The sequence below is a fragment of the Hemiscyllium ocellatum genome, chromosome 7 (assembly GCF_020745735.1).
Source record: "Hemiscyllium ocellatum isolate sHemOce1 chromosome 7, sHemOce1.pat.X.cur, whole genome shotgun sequence".
NCBI lineage: Eukaryota > Metazoa > Chordata > Chondrichthyes > Orectolobiformes > Hemiscylliidae > Hemiscyllium > Hemiscyllium ocellatum.
The window spans coordinates 73,948,956-73,971,219 of NC_083407.1; the positions used below are offsets into that span (position 1 = coordinate 73,948,956).

The 22,264-nt window shown below is 40.3% G+C and overlaps 1 protein-coding gene across 2 annotated transcripts in view; it reads left to right on the forward strand.

The window, feature by feature from the left end:
* The window catches only part of dnajc10 (DnaJ (Hsp40) homolog, subfamily C, member 10), a 72,030-nt gene that overhangs the window by 3,157 nt on the left and 46,609 nt on the right, over nt 1–22,264 (forward strand). For both annotated transcript variants that reach the window (XM_060827344.1, XM_060827345.1), the window contains exons 2-3: nt 3,222–3,326; nt 6,211–6,579. In XM_060827344.1, the coding sequence (XP_060683327.1) occupies nt 6,361–6,579 (219 nt within the window). In that variant the 5' untranslated portion in view covers nt 3,222–3,326; nt 6,211–6,360. The remainder of the gene's footprint in view (nt 1–3,221; nt 3,327–6,210; nt 6,580–22,264) is intronic.

Consider the following 22,264-nt stretch of genomic DNA (forward strand, 5'->3'; position numbering starts at 1 on the left):
CATCGCCGTTGATCCAGAGAAGAAAAGTGATTCATCCACACACACTTGACCCACTGCCATGTAATACGCCTATAGAAAAGTAAAGCTTCAAAGAGAAATGGAAGTGACTGATACCTGAATAAGAGAACTTATAGATATGTGTAATTCCATCATGATGAGAAAGAAATGAAAATGGACCGTTCCCTTTTTGCCTAGGTTCTAAACATCAAGAGAGCAATTACTAACCCATTTTAACACTAGAAGAATCTCATCAACAATGGTAGGGGCTAACATTTTCACTAGAGTTGAAACCTGAAATGCTTTTGGAATTGACAAGAAATCTTTGCTCTTGATTTCATTTGATATACCTTTTGGTTGGTACAACTTCCTGCAGATTACTTTGTTTAGCCTCAAAAGTGAGCCACAATGTATTGCAGTAGAAAGTAGATGAAATGAAGAGGTAGTGAAGATGCAGTTGTTGGAGATTATGTAAACTAGATCTATGCTGTAGATGAAAAAGATCATGATGACCATCTGCATGAAGCCATAGAGAGAATGAGGAAAGTTAGCATTAAGCTAAATGTAAATAAATGTGTTGTGAAGGTGTCAGAATACTGGTTTTTTGGCATGGTGTAAACACCTGATTGATTCAAATTGAGTCCTGAAAATATCCTAACTATCTTTTGGGATGGAGATTCAAGAGACGACAAAAAGCTGAAGTTTCTTTTGGCTTGATTTTAAATTGGAGTTTCATAAGTAAGGTTCAGGATATATTCACAGCAAGCCTACAAAAGTGGTTAAGAATCAATGGTCAGATAATATCAGCCAAAACTACATATGTCAACCAAGAAAGAAATCTTTTTGCAATTATGCATGAATGTGAGAAATGTTATGAACTTTCTCCCATAACTACATAGTAGGGAGTAATCATTGTCCATTGGAACTGATCTACATGTAAAATCCATATCGACACCAACAACACTGCACAAGTTACTCCTTTAGGCTTCAGAGTAACAATTTAACTCTGAACATATCAGCCAGGAAGTGAAATTCTGCTAGCAGGTTGTATTGTCAACACAAGGCTGAAATGTATAAAGATTCATCTCCTATTGAAGCTTCTCCCAATACGTGCGTCATTTGTAATTGGAGAAGCCTTGTGTAAGTTCTGAAGGGGATAGGCATCTACGAAAACATCAATAGAGTGTTATCTACATGTAACATTTGCCTGAAGTACAGGAATACACAGAGGAAATAATAGCCACCACAAAGTACCACCCATACTGGCATACTGAGAGAGCATTCACCTGCAATCAAGAATGGTATCTCTTTAATGTTTTAAAGTATGTCTAACAGTCCTTTTTGATATATGGAGGCATTATCTTTTTAAAGGGGAGTATTATTGAGGAACTATATTATGCATATTTACAGCCAGTGTGTGACATCACTCCAGCACTATGGTCAGGTGCTAAGCAACAGTGTATTCGACTGCAGCACATGGTGTGATCTGTGAAATATATTTGAAGGATGATCCAGAATTTTGTATCCGGAAATGTGATTATTTGAAACTTCTGGGAACCACAGATGTCGCAACAGGAATACCATGTAAAATAGACTGTACTTGTGTAGTAACTGTAAGTGGACGAATTAGATACAAACTTTATTAGTTGAACTACCTTGCAGTTTGCACTGGAACTAAACCCAGAGGAAGAAACCCATACTGACAGTTAGATTTGTGAATTAATATTTGAGAAGAGATCAAATAGTATGTTAAATGGTAGACTTTAAAGCAGAATTGTTTTTAAAAACTGACACTGCATTTACATATTCTGATCCTATCTAATGTTTTAACTCCTGAACCCCATGATCATGGCAGGCTTGTTGTACTAAAGTCAATGCTTCAGTTTCTCTGCAAAGCTTAGGGAACATACTTGCAGGCAACTGAAAACTAAACAGTCTGATGGTGCCTGATAGCATAACACCCTCAAATGACAAGTGAATTCTTTATGGTACACGCATGGTACTTGACCTTCGAGCATCCAGAAAAGTGGTCAAAGCTAATGTTGATGGAATTACCTCTTAAAAATAGCATATTCTCATTTTCTATTCAGTTTACATAACTTAGTTCAGAATGAACCTTGAGTGTAAATAATATTGTACTCGATCGTTTAGCTGGGTGTGTCATGGATGTTGCTATGGTCAACTCGGCAAACAGGTGTTTTGAAACTTAATCTAACAACGTGGCAGTTTATCTAATGGTATTTACAATTGGGTAAAACTCTTCGAACATATAACCAGAAACATGTCCATACCAATTCATCATTAAGCACTGTATAAAGGCACATTAAATGGACATTGCAGATTAGCATTTAATCACAGATCTGAGGAAATTTCTGAAGAAATTTGATTCCAGTTGTCAACCAGAAATTGTACTATCCAGTGGTGCCACATGATTTATTGAGCATCTGTCCAAAATTCAGAAAACTAATTTAGCAATATGCTTTAATATTATGCTAAATTGCTTGTCAGATGCTCAGTTCACTTCTTCAGTTTAGTTCTCCTAATAGTACTATATCTTAGGATCCTCAAAAGTAATTTCTCTGAGTAAATCTTAAATTTGAAATGATCGAATCAAGCTCAAGTGATTCTTTTAAATTTAATGCATATATTATGATTTGAAAATGTGCCCTGCTAACTATTACACTTTAATAAACAATGATAAAGCATTCTGCTTTGGTTGACACAATTTGGCAAATTTGAAGCACGCATGTCGACTGCAGACAAGCAACTCGTACTGCACTTCCATCAATGGTGTGTGGAAAAAATGAACTAGGGTTTTATGACAAATGATGAACGTATGAAAGCTGTCACCTTCAGACTACCCTGAAATGTTTCGTTTTTCCTCTCCACAAATAAACTGATAACCTTCATTTTCCATACTTTTTAGTTTTTATTTCAAATTTCTAGCATCTACATCTTTAGTAGTACTTTTCCTGAATATCCAGTACCATACATGGTAGGATATGAGCAGAACTGATTTGCCATTGAAGGGTATTATGTTATCTGGCAATCTTAAAAGCAATGTAAACTCATACTGTTGTGTAGGTTCAAGCTACATTCCGTGATTTAAGCACATGATCTTGATCTTGTTTGAAGGTTCAGTATGATGTTGAGAGAATGCTATAGAGTTAGATGTTTAACTTGTAGGATAAAAGATTAAACCAAGGTCCAATTTGCTTGTTTAGGTGCTCTAAAAGACCTTGAGATACCTTGAAGAAGAGTATGCGAGTTGTCTCCATCTTCTAATCAACCGTTATTCGCTGGCGAGTGACACCAAAGCACACCATCTGGTCAGTTATCTAATTGCTATTTATAGGTTTTTGTTCTGTGTGAGAATTGGTTGTTCGATTTGCCCACACTTCGAAAGAAGAAAGGCATTTTATGGGTATATATTCTGCCTTTTATTTAATTGTTTTCAAAAATAATAAGTGAAATAATTTATTAGATTACTTACAGTGTGGAAACAGGCCCTTCGGCCCAACAAGTCCACACCAACCCGCCAAAGCGCAACCCACCCATACCCCTACCCCTACATTTACCCCTTACCTAACACTACGGGCAATTTAGCATGGCCAATTCACCTGACCCGCACATCTTTGGACTGTGGGAGGAAACCGGAGCACCCGGAGGAAACCCACGTAGACACGGGGAGAACGTGCAAACTCCACACAGTCAGTCGCCTGAGTCCGGAATTGAACCTGGGTCTCGGGCACTGTGAGGCAGCAGTGCTAATCACTGTGCCACCGTGCTGCCCACAATTCTAGATTCTAGATTCTAGAAGCAGAGCTGGACATATCCTGCTCAGTCTGTATCAGAAGATCTTTTGGAAAAACCTGAAAGAAGAATAACCTGAAATAGAACAATGTTATTTCAACAACACATTAGAGGAAATTCAATAGCTATTAACAACACAAATGTGCAAAGGAAAGTATGTTGGTGATATGTTCTTTGTCACGGAAACAGATGGCCCTGCATGGCCAATTCACCTGACCCGCACATCTTTGGACTGTGGGAGGAAACCGGAGCACCCGGAGGAAACCCACGCAGACACAGGGAGAACGTGCAAACTCCACACAGTCAGTCCCCTGAGTCGGGATTTGAACCCGGTCTCCGGTGCTGTGAGACAGCAGTGCTAACCACTGTGCCACCGTGCCGCCCGTGTTATGTGGTCATTCATAAAATTTGATCACACAAATGTAAAGAAATCTGCATGTGTTGTCCACATGATTTGGTTAGGTTTTTCCTCTTCCACTCAATTATGGGTCTGGCTAAAATGCTTATTTTTGAGAAAAGTAAAACGTTGTGAATGTTGGAGATCTGAAATACAAGCAGTAAGTGCTGGAAATAGTATTGGCAACATCTGGAGATAAAGCCCAGAGTTAAAGTTTCAAGTCCGAAATGAGTGTTCTGAAGGAAAGTAGAAACCTTGGTTGTGCACTGTTGTCAACACTGAAAATGTGTTGCTGGAAAAGTGCAGCAGGTCAGGCAGCATCCAAGGAACAGGAAATTCGACGTTTCAGGCATAAGCCCTTCATCAGGACTTATCCCCGAAACGTCGAATTTCCTATTCCTTGGATGCTGCCTGACCTGCTGCGCTTTTCCAGCAACACATTTTCGGCTCTGATCTCCAGCATCTGCAGACCTCACTTTCTCCACTGTTGTCAACGGAAAGGAAGGGAGAACAAAAGCGAAAGTCTGGGACAGAGCAGAAGGTAGGAGAAATGAAATGACAAGAATGTTTCCTAACAAAAGGAAAAGACAGTGCTAATTGTTGTAGTAAAGTAACAAAACGTTTTTCCTTTCGGTGTGAATGGCAGAATAATAATCCTCTTTTCAAAAATAAGAACATGTAAGCAAGATTTAGACTGGCTCATCCTTTTTCAAAGAAAAGGAAGCTGTCTCTTCAATTTTCCTACAACACGTGCAACAGGTTAAGGACTGAAATGTGAGTATGAGAGCGAAGTAGTGAATTAATGTCAAACATCTACCAGCATGGAGTCATTCTTGCTGAATGAATACAGCTCTTCTGTAAAGCGCTCACCCAAACTGCATTGGTTTTCTCCATGTAGAAAACACCACATTATAAGTAGCAAGTTCAGTGTACTTAATTGAAAGAATTACGGGAAGATTGCTGCTTCATTTAATAGGAATGTTTAGGACCTTGAATAGTGAGAGAAGAGGAGGAAACAATAGGCCATGTGTTACACGTCCTGCAATTGGAAGTTGTTGTGAAACAGAGACAAGGTGCAATTGAGGAGTGAACCATTTTGTGAAGAGAGCAGTCCTTTCGGATTGCTAATGGAGGGAAAGATGTGCTTTGGAAGTGACAGAAACGGCAGAGTACATGTAGGCTGGTGGGGTGGAAAATGAGGACAAGATGTTGATACTAGTTAAGATAACTAAAAGCTTACTGTCAAGGTTTATAAAATCATGAGGGGCATGAATAGGATAAATAGACAAAGTCTTTTCCCTGGGGTGGGAGAGTCCAGAACTGGAGGGCATAGGCTTAAGGTGAGATGGGAATGATATAAAAGGGACCTAAGCGGCAACTTTTTGAGAGGGTAGAATGTGTATGGAATGAGCTGCCAGAGGAAGTGGTGGAAGCTGGTACAATTGCAACATTTAAAAGGCATCTGAATGGGTATATGAATAGGAAGGGTTTGGAGGTAAATGGGCAGGTGGAACTGGATTGGGTTGGGATATCTGGTCGGCATGGACAAGTTGGACCAAAGGGTCTGTTTCCGTGCTGTACATCTCTATGAATCCTCCCCCAGCAATTAATCAGGCCAGTTATTTTTTTGAATGTGAAAGCAACATCTGACTATGATACTGAAATGAAACAAAGAACTGCAGATACTTGAAATCTTATTTTTGACAAAAGTAAAACGTGAATGTTCGAGATCTGAAAGAAAGACAAATTGCTGGAGAAAGAGCAGGTCTGGCAGTATCTGAGGAGAGAAAGTTGAGCACTGATTATGCTGAGATAAATGGGGAATTGTTTCCTACATCTGATTAAGTGTTCTACTGTCATGTATGGGTTTGAAGCTATTATGAATAAGTATGGCAATATATAGCTAACTTATTGCATAAGATCAAAGTGGATTTGCTTCTACTTTTTTCCCTCACGAAAAGGGATGAATGTAGTAAAAGCTGAAGTTTTATTTTTGATTACAGATTATGATTTGGAAGACAACATGACAACCAATTATTGAATTTGCCTCAAGAATAAAGATGTTGTAAACAAAGATCAAGAACCATGCCAGCAACTTAATTGTACGCACACACTGGGCACATTCAAAGTTGATTGAAATTCTCTTCTGCAAAATGGAGTATTTATGCTTTGATTTTCTCGCTTTAGAGAAGCGTAAACAGTCCTCAAACAAAATTATTTTATGTATTTTTGTTATAACATGCTTATCAGTTATAGTTTACACTGATGAGGACTATTATAAATTGCTTGGATTGTCAAAAAGTGCAACTAATCGTCAGATAAGGCAAGCTTTTAAGAAACTTGCACTCTCAATGCATCCTGACAAAAATCCGGTAAGTAGGATAATTTTGATTCATGTTTTCGATTTGTAGTATTTCAGATATACTGTATTTATTAAAACTTGTAGTAAAGAAGGACCTCCAGGACAATCTTTACATGAATTCAAAATACAGTTTGCAGTACAAGTTCCCAAGAATTAGTCTCTGTATAGCAGATTCTAAATTATAATGCTGTTTAATAAATTTAGTGCTCAACTGTAAGGAAATTATTTTGGTCCATGTTAAATGCATTCTGTCGGCACAGTTTTCAGAAATTGGAGGATGGTAGTTTACTTGTCTAAGGCCAATTTCATTTTCTATGCATTTTGAATTTGGATGGTGTAAGTTAATCATATTTTTTCACTGAAAATACTATGCATTTCTTTGGTCCAAAATTGGGTTTTCCAATGATTATGTGCATTTAAAAGGTTAAGATTATATGCAAATTATGAATCCTCGTATGGCAAAGAAAATGCAACTCTTGTTGCAATACCTATATAAAAAAACTTGGTGTACAAGTGTCCGAAATGTTACGATCCTCTTTTAATAAAATTTTGATTTTGTTATTTAAATTAGCAGAGTGTTATATAGGTGTTCGGCACCATTCATCTAAATATAAATGTCTGGTCATTTGTGTTAAATTTTCTTATTGAACTTGGTGAAAATCAACAATAACTGACGAATGGAAACTTTTGTCATGCTTAGTACCTGACTTGTGTCCCACCAAAGTAATTTTGGTGTGAAACCTGAAGTGAAAGATCTCTTGTCAAAATTTTATTTATCAACTGTGCATGCAGTGGATCACAGCTTTGTATTGTGGAAGATAATTGTGAATCTGTCTTTCTTGTGAGCATTTACATGCCTTAGCAAGTTATTACCCTATTGCTTCCAGATTTCACTACATATTTGTCCCTTAGGCGTATGTTTTGCTGTTGTAGACACATGAAGTGAAAAAGTATCAGACCTTGCAGAGGACACTGATATGACTTGCTCTACAGTTTTTTTTGTCATCTTTTGAAAGAATCATTGTATTGAATAACATTTGCTTCTCATTCTTAATTGCTCTTGGTGGTGAGCTGCCTTCATGCACTGCTGCAATTCATGTGCACCCATAGTAGACCCAAGGTAATGATAGGAAGAAAGTTCCAGGATTTTGACTCTGTGAAAGCGAAGGAATGACAATATCGTTCCAAGTTAAACTGGTGTGTGGTTTAAAGGGGAACTTGCAAGCCGTAGTTCTCCAGTGCATTTGCTTTCCTTGAATTTCTAGGTGGTAGAGGTTTGAAAAGTGCTCTCAAAGAGGCGGTGGTGAATTGTTGCAGTGCATCTTGTAGATAGTATATATACTTCTGTCGTTGTGATTCGCGGATTGACAGAGTACCAATCAAGTGCAGTGCTTTGCAACATTGAAGATGCTGCAGAGCATCTTCAATGTTGCTGCACTGAACTCCTCCAGGCAAGTGAAGAGTACTCCATCGCGCTTCAGATTGGTTCCTTGTGGATGATGAATGGTCTTTTTGCTATAGAGAGATTAGTTACTTGGAAGGGAATGTGTAGCTAAAACAACAACAGCTGGAGATCACAGTGGGTCAGGCAGCAAGCTCATGTTTTGAGTCTAGGTGACTGTTCATTAGAGGCTCCAACGAAGAGTCCTCTAAACTCAAATCATCAGTTCGCTCTCTTTCCATGGATGCTTCCTGACCCGTTGTGATCTCAGGCATTTACTGTTTTCCTGCACCTGCAGTAATTTTCTCCGACAGCGAATCTGCAGCTTTTGACTTAGCCTTGTAACTGAATTATTTATATGGCTGGTCCAATTTATTTTCTAATCATTGGTAACTAACAGACTGTTGATTGCAGAGATCTCAGCAATGGTAATACCATTGAATATAAAGAAGAGAAGACTGGGTAATTGCTTCTTGGCAATGCTGCTTGCAACTGCTGTTCAGAGGCAAATTAATACTCATACCCCATATCAGCCCAAACCTGAGGATTATCCAGGACTTGCTACAAATGGACTGCTTCAGTACCAGAGGACTCAAAAGATGCTGAACATTATGCACTCATCAGTGAACCATCCCACTTCTAACCTGATGGTGGAAAGGAGTTCATAAATGAAGCAGTTAAAATGGTTGGGCCAAGGATGCTACCTTGAGGAACTCCTACAGTATCTGTCTAGGACTGAGATTATTGGCCTCCAGTACCACAATTCTATTTCTTTATGCTCGCCCAGATGCTGCCTTTAATGTCAAGGGCAGTTGTTTTTGTTTTGCTTCGCTTCATCACCCCCCCACCCCTCCTCAAATCCCTGGTGTACAGCCCTTTCGTTCATGTTTGCTCCATGTCTAACAAGTTCAGGAGCTGAGTCACCCTGGTGAAACCTAAACAGGGCAGTAAGATTATTACTGAGTAATTGTTACTTGATATTGCTGGCAACAACCCTTCCATTACATTGCTAATGAGAGCAGACTGATGAATTGCTGAGTTGGATTTGTTCCACGTTTTATGGACAGGGTACACTTGAGAGATTTTCTATGTTCAGTAAATGCCAGTGCTGTAGCTGTACTGGACCAACTTGGCTAGGATATCCAATTAATTCTGCAGTGCAGATCTTCAAACCAATTGCTAGAATGTTGTCAGGACCCAAAGACTTTTCAGTGTCCAGTGCCTTCAGCTGTTTCTTGACATAATTTGGAGTGAAGTGAATGTCTGAAGACTGACATCTCTGCTGGCATTTCAGGAAAAGGCCATGGTAGATCATCTATTTGTCACTTTGAACTGAAGATGGTTGTAAATGCTTCAACCTTGTCTTTTGCATTGATGTGCTAGGCTTATCATTAGTTGAGGTTTGGAATATTTGTGGACCTGTCTCTTTCTGTTGTTGAATTATCCACAGCCACTAAGTCTGTAATTTAACTTACTGTGAGAGAGATCTCTCTGCACCACCAAGTCATAGAGATGTACAGCATGGAAACAGACTCTTCGGTCCAACCCGTCCATGCCAACCTAGATATCCCAACCCAATCTAGTCCCACCTGCCAGCACCCGGCCCATATCCCTCCAAACCCTTCCTATTCATATACTCATCCAAATGTGGTGGTTGCAATTGTACCAGCCTCCACCACATCCTCTGACAGCTCATTCCATACACGTACCACCCTCTGTATGAAAACGTTGCCCCTTAGGTCTCTTTTATATCTTTCCCCTCTCACCCTAAACGTATGCCCTCTAGTTCTGGCCTCCCCGACCCCAGGGAAAAGACTTTGGCTATTTATCCTATCCATGCCCCTCATGATTCTGTAAACCTCTATAAGGTCACTGCTCAGACTCCGACACTCCAGGGAAAACAACTCCAGCCTGTTCAGCCTCTTCCTGTAGCTCGGATCCTCCAACCCTGGCAACATCCTTGTAAATCTTTTCTGAACCCATTTCATCTTTCCGATAGGAAGGAGACCAGAATTGCATGCAATATTCCAACAGTGGCCTAACCAATGTCCTGTACAGCTGCAACATGACCTCTCAACTCTGTACTCAGTACTCTGACCAATAAAGGAAAGCGTACCAAACGCTGCCTTCATTATCCTACCTACCTGCGACTCCACTTTCAAGGACGTATGAACCTGTACTCCAAGGTCTCTTTGTTCAGCAACACTCCCTAGGACCTTACCATTAAGTGTATAATTCCTGCTAAGATTTGTTTTCCCAAAATGCAGCACCTCACATTTATCTGAATTAAACTCCATCTGCCACTTCTCAGCCCATTGACCCATCTGGTCAAGATCCTGTTGTAATCTGAGGTAACCCTCTTCCTGTCTTTTGGTGTCATCTGCAAAATTACTAACTGTACCTCTTATGCTCACATCCAAATCATTTATGTAAATGACAAAAGGTAGAGGACCCAGCACCGATCCTTGTGGCACTCCACTGGTCACAGGTCTCCAGTCTGAAAAACAACCCTCCACCACCATCCTCTGTCTTTTACCTTTGAGCTGTTTTGCAGTCTTTCTCCAGTCTAAATAATATACTATTTTCTTGTCAAATTGAGCCACATTAAACTCTATCTGTCAATTTTTTGCACATTAAATTAATCTTTGTAGACTTGTAGTCTCCTGTTGTCAACTTTCCTCTGTGTAGAAGAGGCTTTGCTGGTCACAAAAACTATAGGGTATTTATTTCTGCCTACACTTGCATGAATGGATGGATCTGCCTCAGGTAGATCAGTATGGACAGGGTCAAATAGGTTTGTTTGTTAGTCCCCTCACTGCAGAACTTATTTCCTTTAGGACTACGCTAGCTTGGTCAGTAAGTGGTGCTACTGTGCCATTCTCTTGCTGATGGACCCTCACAGAAATGTTCTGTTGTCTTGCCACATTCAGTGCTTCCTCCATATGGTGTTTCATATGGAAGAGTATTGAGTAATTCTCTGGAAGGGGTGGATGTTATGTAGTGTGGGAAGTTACAATCAATGCACCCATTATCTCTACAATCACTACTTTGAAGATCCTATATGCAGGGCCAGAGGACTTGCCAACCTTCTGTGCCATTAATTTCCCCTTGTACTTTTTTTCTTGTGATGAAAATTTGTTTTAATTCTCCCTACCTTTTGCTTCTTCTGTTGTGAAAACAAATGCAAAATACTTGTTCAGTACCTCTGTTGTTCCTTTATTTCTCGTTATTAATTACTTAGTCTCGTGCTGTAAGCAACCAAAACTCCATTTAGATGCCCTTTATTTTTATATATTGTAGAAGCTCCTGCTGCCTGTTTTTATGTTAATTGCTAGCTTTCTGTATTTAAAATTTCACTTTTCTTTGGGAACATTTTAGAAATGACAAAATCTTCTGACCAACCACTAATATTAAGTTTTTTGTTTACCATTTCTTTCAAATTTGATACAATCCTTCCTTATTTATCTCAGGATTTCCATCTCTTCTTGCAAGTCTCTCTTTCTCAATGCAATGTATCTTTGTTGCAAATTATGAAATATTTTCTTAAATATCTACTGCTACTTTTCTGCTGCCTTACCTCTAACTCTCTTTTCCTTGCCTAGTATGCTTGATTCATTGTAATTGCTTTTCATCAAGATAGTTTATTTCAGGTTTGAACTTTGTTATTCTCAAGTTGAATATGAAATTCTACCATGCTGTAATCATTCTTGCCTAACAGACCCTTCAGTGTAAGATTGGTAATTAATCATAGAAGGTAAGAACAGAGAAGATGGTAAAAGAGGGGGAGGTGTGGCATTGTTGATCAGGGATAATATTACAGTTGTAGAAAGGATGTTTGGGGACTCGTTAACTGAGGTAGTATGGGCTGAGGTTAGAAACAGGAAAGGAGAAGTCACCATGCTGGGGTTTTTCTATAGGCCTCCAATAGTCCCAGAGATGTAGAGGAAAGGATAGCAAAGATGATTATCGATAGGAGTGAGAGAGGCAAGGTAGTTGTCATGGGGGACTTCAACTATCCAAATATTGACTGGGATCACTACAGTATGCGTACTGTAGATGGGTCAGTTTTTGTCCAGTGTGTGCAGGAGGACTTCCTGACACAGAATGTAGACAGGCCTACAAGGGGCGAAGCCACTTCAGATTTAGCACTGGGTAACGTGTCTGTCCAGGTGTTAGATTTGGAAGTAGGTGAGCACTTTGGAGACAGCGATCACAATTCTGTCAGGTTTACTTTAGTGATGGAAAGGGATAGGTGTACTCCACCGAGCAAGAGTTACAGCTGGGGGAAAGGAAATTAAGATGCAATTAGGAAATATTTAGGAAGCATAGAATGGGGGAAAGAATCTGCAGGGGATGAGCACATTAAAAATGTGGAGCTTATTCAAGGAAAAGCTCCTGTGTGTCCTAGATAAGTATGTACCTGTCACGCAGGGAGGGAGATATAGAACGAGTGAGCCGTTGTTTACTAAGGAAGTGGAATCCCTGGTCAAGACAAAGAAGAAGGCTTATGTTAGGACAAAATGTGAAAACTCCGGGCGCTTGAGGGTTACAAGGAAGTCAGGAAAGACCTAAAAAGAGAGCTCAGAAGAGCCAGGAGGGGACATGAGAAGTTGTTGGCAGATAGGATCAGGGTAAACCCTAAGGCTTTCCATGGGTATGTCAGGAATAAAAGAATGACGAGAGTTAAATTGGGCCAATCAAGGATAACAGTGGGAAGTTGTGTGTGAAGTCAGAGGAGATAGGGAAAGCACTAAATAAATATTTTTCGACCATGTTCACTATAGAAAATGAAAATGTTGGCGAGGAAGATACAGAGATACTTGATCTAAACTAGAAGAGATTGAGGCTCACAAGGAAGAGGTATTTGAAATACTGCCGAGTGCTAAAATAGACAAATCCCCCAGGCCAGATGGGATCTATCCTAGGATCCTCTGGGAAGCAAGGGAAGAGATTGCCTAGCCTTTGGCGTTGATCTTCAAATCATCATTGTCTACAGGAATAGTGCCTGAGGACTGGAGGATAGCAAATGTGGTTCCCTTGTTCAAAAAGGGTAGTAGAGACAACCCTGGTAATTACAGACCAGTGAGTCTCACTTCAGTTGTTGAAGTGTTGGAAAAGGTTATAAGAGAGAGGATTTATAACCATCTAGAAAAGAATAATCTGATCCGGGACAGTCAGCACGGTTTTGTGAAGGGTAGGTCATGCCTAATGAATCTTATTGAGTTTTTTGACAAAGTGACCAAACAGGTAGATGAGAGTAAACAGGTTGATGTGTATATGGATTTCAGCAAGGCGTTCGATAAGGTTCCCCACAGTAGGCTATTATACAAAATGCAGGGGAATGGGAATGTGGAAGACATAGAGTTTGGATCAGTGATTGGCTTGCTAAAAGAGAACAGAGTTGTAGTTGATGGAATATGTTCAAATTGGTGTCCAGTTACTAGCGGCATACCGTGAGGGTCGGTGTTGGGTCCACTGCTGTTCGTCATTTTTATAAATGACCTGGATGAGGGCTTAGAAGGATGGGTTAGTAAATTTGCGGATGACACTAAGGTTGATGGAGTTATGGATAGTGACTAAGGATGTAGTAGGTTGCAGAGAGACATAGATAGGATGCAGAGCTGGGTTGAGAGGTGGCAAATGGAGTTTAATGTGGACAAGTGTGAGGTGATACACTTTGGATGGAGTAATTGGAATGCAAAGTACTAAGCTAATGGTAAGATTCTTGGGAGTGTAGATGAGCAGAGAGATCTCTGTGTACAGGTACACAGATCCCTGAATGTTGCCACCCAGGTTGACGGGGTAGTTAAGAAGGCATACAGTGTTTTGGCCTTTATTAATAGAGGGATTGAGTTCCAGAACCAGGAAGTTATGCTGCAGCTGTACAAAGCCCTGGTACGGCCACACTTGGAGTATTGTCTACAGTTCTGGTCACCGCATTATAAGAAGGATGTGGAAGCTTTGGAAAGGGTGCAGAGGAGATTTACTAGGATGTTGCCTGGTATGGAATGTCTTACGAGGAAAGGCTGAGGGCATTGAGGCTGTTCTCGTTAGAGAGAAGAAGGTTGAGAGTTGACTTAATAGAGACATACAAGATAATCAGAGCGTTAGATAGGGTGGACAGGGAGAGCTTTTTTCCAAGTATGGGCACGGCAAACACGAGGGGACACAATTTTAAAGTGAGGGGAGATAGGTATGAGACAGATGTCAGAGGTAGTTTCTTTACTCAGAGTAGGAAGTGTATGCTTTGCCCGCAATGGTAGTAGGTTCGCCAAGTTTAATTGCATTTAAGTTGTCACTGGACAGACATATGGACGTACATGGAGTAGTATAGGTGGGATGGACTTTAGATTAGTATGACAGGGCAGCGCAACACCTAGGGCCGAAGGGCCTGTACTGCGCTGTAATGTTCTATGCTTTATGTTCTAAGGTGAGGACTGCAGATGCTGGAGATCAGAGTCCAAAGCAAGTCAGGTAGCATCCGAGGAGCAGGAGAGTTGACATTTCTCACATAAGTCCTTCATGTTGAATGAGGCTTTTGGGACAGGGGCTGAAAGATAAATGGGAGGGGAGTGTGGCTGGGGGAAGGTAATTGAGAATGCGATTGGTAGATGAAGGTGGGGGAGAAGGTGATAGGTCAGAGAGGAGGGTGGAGCAGATAGATGGGAAAGATGATGGACAGGTCAAGAGGGTGGTGCCGGGTTGGAGGCTTGGGACTGGGGAACGGGAAATGAGGAAACTGGTGAAATTCACATTAATCCCATGGGACTGCAGGGTCCCAAGATGGACGATGAGGTGTTCTTCCTCCAGGAATGGATGGTTAGCGTTTGGTGATGGAGGAGGTCCAGGACCTGCATGTCCTTAATAGAGTGGAAAGGAGGTGTTGAAGTGTTCAGCCAAGGGGCGATGGGCTTTGTTGGTGCAGGTGTCCCAGAAATGTTCTCTGAAACTATCTGCAAGTTGGCGCTCTGTCTCCCCAATGTAGAGGAGACCATGCCCTGAGCCTCCTCCATCACCAAACCCTAACCACCCAATGCCGGAAGGAAGAATGCCTCATCTTCCACCTTGGGACCCTGCAACCACATGGGATTAATGTGGATATCACCAGTTTCCTCATTTCCCCTCCCCCCACCTTATCCCAGTCCCAAGCCTCTACTCGGCACTACCCTCTTGACATGTCCATTGTCTTTCCCATCTATCTGCTCCATCCTCTGTCGACTTATCACCTTCTGCCCCACCTTCATCTGCCTATTGCATTCTCAGTTACCTTCCCCTCCCATTTATCTCTTAACCCCCGGGCCCACAAGCCTCACACCTGGTGAAGGACTTATGCCCGAAATGTTGAGTCTCCTGCTCCTCAGATGCTGTCTGATCTGCTCTGCTTGTCCAGCACGACACTCTTGACTGTTAATTAATCCTATCTAATTACACATTTCCAGGCTAAAGTAGTTTATGTCCTGATTAGTTTCAGCGCAAGTTGTTCTAAACAACTACCCCAAATGACACTGTGCACTCATCTTCAGGACTACTTGTGTCAATTTGGTTTGTGCAATTTTTGAAGATTTAAAATCACCCAAACCTTTTGTTTATACCTTTTCATTAACCATTATTTATTGATTTACATTTGTCTTTTAACTCTGCTGTTGCTGATTGGCCTACTGTACCTCTTTACCTTGTTTTCACTGCTACAGCTTATGATCCCAGGAGATTTGTGCCTTTTTAAAAATTATTTCAATTCCAGCAATCAACTGAGCAGATTTGTGCAACAAAATTTCATGTTTTAAGACGTCTGTAATAAACAAGACAAAAGTAACTTTATCTAAACACTTTGTGGTATGCAAGCTGCACTGTCGACAACAGGAATGATTCCCGATTTAATTTAAAACATGACAAAAAAAAATCTCCCTGCAATTATACTTTACTCAGTCCCTTAAATGGACACTTCATTCCCCAGAAACTAGCCAGAAGCTGTTCTCAGCTTGCTTTATTTTTTATTTGACAAGCAGAAAACTTCTAATTCTCTAACTGACCTGCACAATGAGGTGTACTCTGGAAATCTTTTCCTTCTGGCTAAATCCAGAGAGGGGGACTCAATTACTAGTGGTCATGAGTTCAAAGTGAGAGGGGAAAAGTTTAAGGGAGATCCACATAGAAAGTTCTTTATGCAGTGGGTGGTGAGTTCCTGGAACACATTACCAGCAGAGGTAGTTAGAGGTGAGCACAATAGCATCATTTAAGATTCATCTAGATAGATACATGAGTGGGCAGGGAGCAGAGGGATAGAGACCCTTAGAAAATAGGTGACATGTCCAGATAGAGCATCTGGATCGACGCAGGCTTGGAGGTTCAAAGGGCTTGTTCCTGTGCTGTAATTTTCTTTGTTCTTTGTTCTAGTTGAATCCTCCAGCCTTGTTTGTCCTCTCAAACCTGGTCTCTTTAACCTGAGTGTAAGCTCCCACCAGCATTCTGTTTGGTAACTATGCAGGTTGGTTGTGCACCTTTCTCTGTCGTGCCCGCTCTCCCAGATTCTTGGAGATTAACTTGCCTAAGAGATTTAGGAATTTTTTTCCCAAAAATCTTTGAAACTCATTGCTGTGTTAGTTGCTATGAATTCTTCCACTGTCAAAGCCCATCTCTATAGCACTGTGAATCCCACAGGCCTTGTGTCCAGATAGAAGTGCTAATTAACCGTTAAGTAGCCCCTCCATTCCATTTTATCTTGAAATGAAATAATAATACGCAGCCATTTACAAAACCTAACATTCCAATACCTGTCGGTGCCTTGAGAGATTAACAATCAATCCAGGGCCATCACAGATGCCATGTCATCTTAGACCGCCTTCACAATATATAAAATGGGCCTCACTAACCCCATAGCAAGCAGGTCACCCAGGCTTGTTGTCAAGCAGAATTTAAAGCAGGTCACATGACCTCTACACAATTCTCTTTTTACTTTAAACAGCCCTAACACAGAACAGACTGGAAAGACTTTATTTACAATCTATTATGACTCTATCCTATTTTACAACAATGATAGAAAGTGATATACAGCATCTTTCTTGGGAAGATGGACCTTTGTCTCCACATATATTGTCCAGTGGTCAGTCCTCCAATAATACTGTTCTAAACATGCATTTGGTGAGAGCAAGGTCAAGTAGGCTTTTCACCTTTTTTATGTTTCCTCACCCAATTGCATAGGCTGGGTCTGACTTGTATATCCTTCTCTACATGCACACCTTGGTCTCTAATGTTCTCAAGCCACTCTTCACCTTCCATCCACTATCCATCTCATGTTCAACACTGAGGAACACTGATTCATCGGCTGAGGGAGGATATTAGGTAGTAATTAGGAGCAAGAAAAATTTCCTGCTGTTTGCCCTCCTGTTATGAGACAATATTGAGGTTTCTCAAGACAGCTCCTTCTTGACTGAATAACAATGTGCTGCCACCCTGGTGGATGTTCTACTGGAGTTGATATGCCCAGAGGTGGTGATGGAGCTATCTGGGACATTATCTAGAAGAGTTGAAAAGTGTGGTGTTGGAAAAGCACAGCAGGTCAGACAGCATTCAAGGAGCAAGAGAATCGATGTTTTAGGCATAAGCCCTTCATCAAGATGGGCTTATCCTCAAAATGTCAACTTTCCTGCTCCTCAGATGCTGCCTGACCTGCTGTGCTTTTTGACTCTGACTCTCCAGTATCTGCAGTCCTCATCTTCTCCACATTATCTAGAAGGTATGATTTAATCAGTATAGCCATATCAAGCTTTTCTGTGGGGCTTGTCTGCAGGGTAAAGCAATTTTAGTACATGTTACTGATGGGCTGATTTGGGCAGGGTATGGTGCTTTACCTAGGTTGATGCTGGGTCATCTCTTCTGATTTTATTCCTTTGCAGCTTTTCTGTAGTTCAGTACAACAATACCTTAAAAGCCTTTTTGCAGGTGGAGAGAGGTAACAAAAAAAGACAAGTTTATGGAAAAAAAAATCAGTTTAGGGCAAAGACTTTAATAGCTAATATATTCTAAGTATCAGGGACATTGCCCACTCTCACTCATAAATGAGCAAATAATTTTTTTAATTCAAAATTTGTATGTGCCTGAAGGGACCATCCAGGATTGTGGATATTCAGAATTGCTTTCACACTTCTCGGTGATTTTGAAATAGTTTATACCATGCACGCAAATATTGAATCTATCATGCTAGATGAACAGAGAAGTCCTCTTCCTCTATGCACTTGCACTTTGCCAGAAGTTGTAATCCTTTGTACTAAATTGCTCAGTCAGCTGAGCCTATAGTGACGGAATTTAAAAAGTGATTACAAGCCAACTGCAAGGTGAAGTTTGAGCATTAGTAATGTATGTGACTACTCCATTATGTTCGAAGCATCCAAAGACTTTGGAAGAGTTTTCCAAATCTGAAATGCATAATTTATTTTGCACTGCTCATGCAAGTTGCCAGAAAATATGCTAGTTTCAAAACTGGACATTCAAAGAATAAGATCATATTGAATTAGATTATATTGAAGCAGGGGTTGATGCAGTTAAGGGACCAGGGAGGTAATGCTGAGAGAAGTGCAATGAGTGACCATTGTCATCTCTGGGCTAGAGGAGCACCTTTCTCAGAAGATTGCAGCTTGGGAATAGATATTTGTTCAGATAAAAGCACCTCAACACAGATCAGAACACGTTAAGGGAATTTGTGTAATTCAGTGCATGGTGGGAAAGGGAAAATATTTGAAGGAAGTTGATAACAGAGGGGGCACACAGAATTTTATGGCATGTATCCCCCAACCAACAGTGGGAGAAAGTAAAATTCTAACCATGATGGTAATTTGACAATGTTTAGCTTTACTGACAACATCAGCAAGAAAACACATTCAACAATAACTTTTATAGCTATAGAGATACTCCAGCATGTTTTGTTTTCTCTAACCACAGATACTTTCAAAGTTAATGTTTCATGTCCAATATGGCTCCTCTTTGAAACTGCATTTGTGTAATACCGATAAAAGCATAAAACATCCACCATGTGTTACGTAAGATTGTTATCAAGCAAAATTTAACACCTAGTAGATTATTGAATTATATGACAAAATAAGATGTTAAGCTTGACTTAAAGGAAGCTAAAGAGGTGGAGAAGAATCTGAGTTTAGCACCTAAGCAGCTGAAAATATGGCTACCAGTGATAGATTGTTCTAAACTAGAGAGGATGCATAAATTGAAGTTCAGAGATTTTCAAAGGGTTTTAGCTAAATGAAGTTAAGAAGACAAGGTTGAAGATTTTAAAGTTGAGGCATTGCCATACTATAAGTGTCACTGTAAGACAGCAACTACACTGCTCAAGTATGAGGAAGATCTTTTTTGTTTTGAGTTAATAATACCACAGGTAGATATTTCAATGATCTAAAGTTTGAGGTTGACAAATAGGCAGCTGGTCAGGACCATATTGGAACAGTTATCAAGGGGTAGTGAGACCCAGGTTGAGGAAGGAGTGGAGGAGGGTGATCTTAGAGGTGAAAATAGGTAACCATTTGTGGCTATGTGATTGGAAACTCATCCTCGCCAAATGTGACATCAATGTTTTGAATAGTCTGATTCAGCTTCATGTGCTAGGGCTTCAAAGTAATAATTTTGGTCTTTCTAGTTTGTATAAACCCTTGGAGATGCCAAACATAACGTGCAGGAGCAAGGAGAGAAGCACCCACAGGTGATTTTCTGGCCAGTAATCATAGAGTCCTAGAGATGTGCAGCATGGGAACAGACCCTTCGGTCCAACTCATCCATGCCAAGCAGATATCCTAAATTAATCTAGACCCATTTGCCAGCATTTGGCTCATATTTCCCAGAGAAACCATCCATTGATATGAAACACTTTTTTAAAAAGATTTTAAAGTATTTCTACCAATAAATGCATGCTGATGTACCAATTCAACTTTTAAGATAAAGTGGGACCATTAAAAAGCAGTTTGAGCATTATTGAAATTAGTTAACTTCAGAGGTATATGCATTGTTTATTCTACATTTGCATATTACCATCATTGCTATATCTGATTCTTTTCTTAGATCTGGATTTCAACCCAATGGAATGATTGTGGGTACATGGGTTGGAAGCAGATAGAGATGGCTCCAGTTCTAGTTTTGAGAGGTCCGACAGGGCCACCGTGGCAAAAAACAAGTTACCTACTATAAAAGTCCAAATGAAGTTAGTTAGTAAAAGGATTTGAACTGGAATCCCAGGTTCCTATTGCAGAGTTCCGTTTAAGTACTGGAGACAGCCTCTGTACAGCAAGCCAGATATTCACCAACCCGGAGGGAAATCTAGCTCCTAATCTTTCGAACTGAAATACGTTTAGTCATTAGCAATTGTAGCAAAATACAGGTATCTCGTACTTTTCGAACGTTTGCTTTGCAATTTCACTTTCACAAAAGACCTATAATTAGTACCTATTTTTTTGCGAATCCGAAGAGGATTTTCACTTAGACAAAAAATGGCAATACTTTTTCCCATATACATCATGCACCTTCACTTTATGCCAGTTTCAGCTTACGAAAGGTTTCCTGGGAACACTGTCCTTTTGGATAGCTGGGGCTACCTGTATTGACTGTTTGGCCACATTTTATTGAAAGGATTATGTTGATATCCTTGTGGCATTTATATCTACTGTATTTCTAAAGTTGTCAATGAAGTGCCACCATCTGCAAGCAAATATCTCTGTATGCATGTTAGCTTGCAGCATTTAGCGCAAGTATTTGTTCTGATGAATGTAAACTTTTGAGTGAGAGTAAAAGCAGCAACAGAGCTAAACAACATGCTGAGTTTAGAAACTAGTACATCCATCTTTGAGCACTTGCATTTCAAGAGACACTTTGCATTGAGCTTATCAGCTATTAAAAGAATCCATTCAATGTATTTGCGTAGGGGTGTTATAACTTCACAGGACTGGATTTTACCTGCAGCTACGTCCACACAATAGGTGCTTTTATAGAGACTTTGGGCTCCATTATCAATGAGTCTGTTGTCTCCCATTCTTGGTGGAATTTGTAGAGATTCAGACATGTCTTTACAGCATTCCATCCATATCCGCATAGTTTACAAAACCTACTGTAGGAATGCTCAGCAGCAGGGCACATTAAGAGTGGACACTGAGGGACCAATCTCTCAAGGGACACACATCCACACCATCTCACTGTCTAATTCCTCTTTAGGCCAGAATCTAGACCTAGCTAGCCAACACAGCATCAGATGTCAAGCTAGCAATTGCTGGACCATGGTATGACCTTGCTGGAGGAGCCAAAGAACCAACTGAATCGTTGAAGCAGCTGAGATTGTTCGCCAGTCAGCTCACTACTTTTCCTTCTCCGTTAACACCTCGAGTGAGCACTGAATTAGGCAGTAGGATACATTCACCGTGCACTCTCAAAGAGGAGACACTGAAAGGAAAAAGCACTTCATATTTTCTTTTTTTTCCTCCTGTCTAACAAATATATCCAGGAATTAAAAATGAAAATTATTGAAATTATATTTGCACATGATACAGTACATTGGACTAACAACTGTTACATGAATTGTTTGAGTGCAAGTATCAGCTGATGCTTATTGGGTTTGCTGTACAACCTATTTGGAACATGTATTCTGAAACTCACATTAAACTTTGAAATGTTTGTCTTCAAATCTTGTTTAATCTACAATCCTCCTTGCTCTCTTCAGGAAGTGCTGAGGCTACTGCATATGGCTGTCTGACAATAGGAACACATTGCAATGATATAAGAAACTTTTTGCACTTACTCTAAAGGACATCATAGCCCAGAAAGCAAATGTATTTATTTATATCAAGACTTTTTAGTTGGTTCATGGTGCTTTACAAATGGTAGAGTAAGAAGTGGAATTCTTTAAGGTGGGGTTAGAATAGTTGAAAAGGTAGGCTTTAAGTAATCTTTTAAAAACCTGGAGAGCAACTGAAAGAGTTCACAATGAAATTCATATAAGTAGGGCTGAGACTATTGAAAACTTCAGTATTAATGGTGAGATGAAAGGAGGGGCATGGACAAAACATAAATGCATGGTAAGTTGAAGCTTGAAGGGTGCTTCAAACTGCACGAAGTTGCAAATTTACGAGGGGGTGCAGCTGTAGACGAGATTTAAATGATGTTAAATTCAGTAGGAAACACCCAAGCCTTTATTGGCAGCAATGGGGTGACTGGAATTTGGTGCAGTGGAGTACCTGGGAACAGCTGAATTACAGCTAATAGAGGCTTA